The sequence below is a fragment of the Uranotaenia lowii genome, chromosome 2 (assembly GCF_029784155.1).
Source record: "Uranotaenia lowii strain MFRU-FL chromosome 2, ASM2978415v1, whole genome shotgun sequence".
Classification (NCBI taxonomy): Eukaryota; Metazoa; Arthropoda; class Insecta; order Diptera; family Culicidae; genus Uranotaenia; species Uranotaenia lowii.
In genome coordinates, this window is record NC_073692.1 from 376,461,294 (window position 1) to 376,467,293 (window position 6,000).

Consider the following 6,000-nt stretch of genomic DNA (forward strand, 5'->3'; position numbering starts at 1 on the left):
TTATGCAAGGGATGGACTGTTTGCGCGCCGCCGTTTATCAGTCGTCGTAACTAACCATCGGATAAACAGCAATTTTCCTTCCAACAAACGATTATTGTCGACACGAGTGACAACACAAGACGTTTAATGAATTTGCCTTGTTGGGTCTCTCCATATCTGTGGCTGAGTTCCGGAGGAAATGTCCTGTCCACATTACTCTTACATCGGACCAAACCTCCATCTGGGGGAAAAACAATAACGATGACGACGACGACAACGTTTTGGCTCTGCATGACCAACAAACTGTCGGAAAATTGCAACTGCAGCTCCGTAGAGGGTCGAAAGAAGCCAAACGGACGCTTGGGAAAAGGCCGAGGAAAGTGCATGTGGCACTCTTGCCATTTAAGGAAAAATTGCTCACGATTCATAATTACGAAAACTACTGCCGAGTTTTGAATTACCGCTTAACATACACACCCACTCACAGAGGAACACCACCAGACACACGAGGCACATTTTATCCGGTTTATAATTGTACGTAGATGGGCGGTTTTTCCTGGAACTACATGACATCGGCCAGCTAGCAGCAGCAGGTCTTGCTTAATTTATTTCCCAGCTTCTACGCCGCAGATTTGCCGCCTGGTATCTAATGAAAAATGATAGGAGGATATGTGGTATGTGAGGACGGTTTCCTGCTGTGGCGCTTAATCAAAATTTCACGGAGATCTTTACATTAAACTGGATGTAAAGTACTTTGGGTTTCTATGAGAATAACTTATAAGATTTGATCATCCGAAGCTACATTTGTGTGAAAGCTTATCTTATAGAAGTAATAAAGGCACATCACAAAAGGTTTTCCATAATTCAATACAAATAGCTGACCAAAAATGGCAAATCCAGCTGTAGAGAGCTTTGGAAGCAATTTTTACAGTGATTCGAATTGTTGTTCAAAACTAAATCCATTATCAGACCATTTAGATATATCTTGAATTTTTCGAGGCCATCGAAAGTTTACAAACTTGATAAAAACAAAGCAGCTTGTAAAACGATTCCAAAATGGTATTTGTGATGAAAATCGACCCAGTTGTTTTTCAGATGGAACCACAACTGTAAGCCGTTTTTATGCGAATTGTCGTTTTGATCCACAAGTTTGCTAAAATCCTTTTTAAATATGTTAGTTATAAGTATTGAAAAGTAATGAAAAAGGGAGAGAGTCCACTGCGACACACATATATCTAGGTAAAATCTCCAAGTGCAATCTAAGTTCCCTTGAAAAGATCCATGCATGTGCCGCATCGTTGAGGCGAACAATTCCAAAACATTTCACTAATGCTAAAACCGCCAACCTTCATCATACTATGTGTGCCAGGTTATTGCACGACTGGAATTCGATCTCATGACCGTTGGCTTCTAAGCCAAGGATGCTATCCTCTAAATAGATTCCAGTATGTTCACTGTGTAGGAATTGGCTAACGCGCCCCGGTGCAGCATAAGGCAGCTCCATACAATGAGGCATAAATGTTTGTAAATTTTGGACCTATTGTACGAAAAATACTATTTTACTTATTTTAGATGCTTTCGTGGACAAATTGTCTAAAAATATTACATAAAGTGAGATGATTGGTGCTATTTTTCTACCTTGCTTCCTATTCCTATTGAAATCCGTTTATTATACTAATTCATACCTAATTAAATGATAGATATTATCAAAACATTTCATGAAACTCAAAAGCTAAATGTGTCAAATTATTGATAAATCATGCGACAAAAAATTTCTCGACAAACCAGCTCCTACTTTGTTAGACTTATACTCATTAATGGGTAAAAAGTTACCCATTTGTATGGTTTTCCTGGCTCTTTTTTACTATAACTCTGAAAACGGTGCTTGAAGGTGCCTCGCTTTTATTAGACCTTAAAAATGAAAAGAGTTCGAAACAATGCGGTTTTTTACTTTTGAAAAAAAAAATGTTTTTTAACTCATTTTCCAGGTCTGAATATGAATAATTCCATAATTCCCATAACCAAAATTGTATTCCTATTTTTGTATTTCGGATTTTGTATCCAGTTCAGGATTCTTGATTTTCAGTTCGAATAATCATGAGAAATTAGAAATGAAAAATTGCTTTGAAATAATGGTTCAAAATCGGTTTTGCATTTCGTATCAAATTTGAATCCTATTTTTCGAGATCGTATGCATTTTCAAAATTTTGATAATAGTTTTTCCAATATGAAAAAGAGAATTTTTGTTTTACACTCAAATTGGAAGTTCTTAATCTTAATTCTTACATAAAATTGAAAAATTAAAGCTTCGAAATGGCAATCAAAAATTGAAAAGTCAGATTAAGATATATTTGAATTCATATTTAAATTCTGATTCACAATGCAGATTAAACATAAATAATTTAAATAGTTAATTTAAATTAAACCTGAATCACTGATCACACTGACATGACACTTAAAAAAAATTCAACCATTTTCTGTCTCATATATTTTGTCAGATTTTGTAGGTTCGCAATACCGACGGCAAGTGGCGAACCTGAAAAATGTGACAAAAATGCCCTGTAGGAAAAATGTACCTGTTTAGCCCGATTTTATCGTAGAAATTGCCTGTTTTATTTTTTAAAGTTGGGTGGCATTTCCTAACTGGGATAGCATTTCTTCAAATCGATCGATGCGCACTCTGGAATCGATATTGCGTACTGTTGGAAAAATTATCCAGAAAACGAAATCGAGTGTCCAGTCAGTATGGTCAGTGCCTGAACTAAAGAATTTAAATAATAGATTCATGAATGGGGGCTCTAAAACTGGGCTAATAAAATTCTGATCTGGAATAGGATTCGGAAATCGTATTTTAGTACATTTCAGAAACCGTAATTTTTTGATTCAGGTTCATAATTAAGATTCAAAATTCAGAAAATGATTTATCTTGGTAATGAATTTTGCAATCCACATAAATTTTTCATGATCATGAACTCAAACAAAATTCAGCTGAAAAACACAAATAAAAAGTAGAATTTGAATTTTTTGTTTTATGCCTAAAAACCCTAATTTTATTTAAAAAAATCATCCACAGGATTTTCATTATGGAATTGATACTAAAACATATTTGCTGTTAAAGAAACATGTACATGAACTTCACTTGAAAAATCTAAAAAAAATCTATATTTTAATTATTTTCTAAAATCTGTTCTATAACCTATAACGTTAATATTCAATTTTTTTTTAAATGCCAAATTTCCAACTAAAATCATTGATTTGGTTCAAGTTTACATCAAGCACATGTGATCCGAAAATCTGATGATTTTTTTCACTTATTTTTTTTTTAATTTTATTTAAGGCTAAGGCTTTGAATTTGCAAAATAGTTTCGAAGATTAGGCTTGTTTGATTTGAGTACAGAATAAGTTTTTTTTTCAAGAAATGGAAGGTTCTTTTTAAAAAAGCTTATTTTATGCTCAAATCAAATAAGTTTTATCTACGACAGAACAAATTCAAAAATTTTGACCAGCTGTGAAAGTGAATTTAGCTCACTTTTTAGGTTTGGGGCCATTTTTTTTTCAAGTTACGATTTAAAACCGAAAATTTTAACGTGAAAGTACTTAAAAATAAATAATCATATAGGTAATTAAAACATTGTTGGGCAAAAAATCACAGGTAAAAATCAGTAACCAATCCCAGTTTGATGAATCTACGACTCATCTGACTTCATCGAGTTGAATTCGCTGCTAGATTCCCCGGCAGAAAACGCTCATCGTGCCCCGATTAATGATGCTTATGTTGAGATAGGCGATTAATCGGCGAAATCACACAGATGTATGGCTATATCTCCTTCGTTTGCTTGAATTACTATGTAAATGTTAGTATTTTACAACCCTGTTAAGAAGGGATTTACCTAAACGAACAATTCATTACAAAACAACATTGATTTAAGTGTAATTTTGAAGAAAAGTTTGATTTTGGATATAAAATTCTTCAAAAGTTGGTTGATTTCGCAAGAGCACTGAGATGATGGTCTCTATCACGGACATCTCTTTGATAGTTCATGGCAGAGCACACCTTGGAAGACATTCTTGTGACGGTTGTTTATAACCAGTGAAAAAGTGTATAAAGATGGAGACACAGACCAAGAAGGAAGCCCCGGGTCCCTCTGCCAAAAGAGATAATCCAACCATCACCCCCACAACCAAGAAGAAGGAAGCGCTAGGTCGAAGCAGCGGTTCGAAAATCGAACCAAAACCGACAGCTTTGAAGACGGCGGCCGCCCGCAAGCTAGTCGAGGTCTCGCTGTTTGGAGACGATTCCGATGCAGAGGGTTACGACAGCTTATACTGCCCCAGGGGGGTTATCATTATACCCCTACAGTGACTGATTTTCAGCTTATGGCAAAAATTTTCAAAATGCATTTTTTAACGTTTTTATCTAGTTTTTTAAGTTTCAGCCGTTCAAAATTAGAAGTAATTGGTTGCAAAATGCCCAAAAAAGCACAAATTCCGATCAGCATCCGAAATTTGATTGTTGAACATAACAAAACCGGCAAAAGCTACCGTAATATTGCCGATATTGTCCAGCTTAATAAAGATACGGTTGCTAGTATTGTTCAGGAGTACAAACAGCGTGGTGCAATCTCACCAGCTAAGCGATCTACAGGCCGAATTGACAGAGCTATCGTGAAGAAGGCAGAGCTGGACTGGGGACTATCAGCTCCGAAAATTGCGAAACAGATTGAAAGCGAATTTTCCATTCAACTGACATCACAATCCGTGCGAAATCGTCTTCATAAGAAAGGTGTTAAGGGCAGAGTAGCGCTTAAGAAGCCATGGTTGTCCGCAAAAAAATATCAAAAAAAGATTGAATTGGGCCTGGGCCTGACTGGAATAAGGTGATTTGGTCACATGAGTCGAAAGTAATCCTATTTGGGTCTGAAAATTTGAAAAAGGAGTGTTTGCGGCCTACAGTCAAGCATGGCGGTGGTGCATTACTTAACATACATTGATTTTTCAGTCAACTGAGCTTAACTTTGATTTTCATTTGCAGGTAGAGTCATGGTGTGGGGATCTATGGCTACATCCGGCGTTGGAGAATTGAATTCATTGATGGAATCATGACCAAGAAGGTTTATTTGGATATTTTGAAGCGGAAACTACCAGCGTCTGCACAAAAGCTAAAGTTGGGGCGCAGATATACGTTCCAACAAGACGGAGATCCGAAACACACCTCAAAGTTGGTTTCGCAATGGTTCAAAGAAAAGCGTATCAAGGTTATGGAGAGGCCAGCACAGTCTCCCGACCTTAATCCGATCGAGCATCTCTGGTCAATTTTGAAAATTAAAGTTCAGGAGCAAAAACCAACAAGCATCCAGCAATTGCGGCAGGTAATCTCAACTGAATGGGACAAAATCACCCCGGAAACAACTGCTAAGCTTGTTGAATCGATGCCACGACGTTTTCAAGCAGTTATTGAAGTCAAAGAAAGTCACACGAAGTACTAAAGCTATGTGAGCCAGAGGGGTGGATAAACTTTGTTTGCGTTATTTTTTATCTTTTTTTTTACATCATATCTCAAATGCAACAGAATATGTTTTTTATTTGGAACATGAATGAATTGACTTTGTTTTAAAATAAACAATAATAAACTAAACAACAATTAACTGTGTTTTCATTTTCCGTAGGATTTTTTGGAATAAATCTAGTTTTGCGCTGCGGGTGGATAAACTTTTTTTGCAAACTGTAGCTGATTTCTATGGTTAAATAAGCGTTTTCCTTAAGTTTCCATTATGCCCTTATCTCCCCTACCTTTGTACTTAATGCAAGACATTAGTACTTAATGAAAATAGAAAGCAAGATGTTTATTCTCTATTTCTGTACTGCATATCTTCTGTGTTAATAAGAGGTAATAACTGTTATTTATTTAAATTCCGACAAAGCTAAGAAAAAGTTATTCCAGCTGCCATGTAAAAGCCGTTTCGTTTTTATTTTGATGTGCAAAAATTATCATATTCTAAATATAACGTAAAAGACTTCCTA

At 35.8% G+C, this 6,000-nt stretch overlaps 1 protein-coding gene across 1 annotated transcript; it reads left to right on the forward strand.

Moving 5' to 3' along the window:
• Window positions 1-4,446: 4,446 nt before the first annotated feature.
• On the forward strand, window positions 4,447-4,860 carry LOC129743209 (uncharacterized). The gene has a single exon (XM_055735185.1). The coding sequence runs from the start codon at window positions 4,447-4,449 to the stop codon at window positions 4,858-4,860; it is 414 nt and encodes a 137-aa protein (XP_055591160.1).
• Window positions 4,861-6,000: the final 1,140 nt, after the last annotated feature.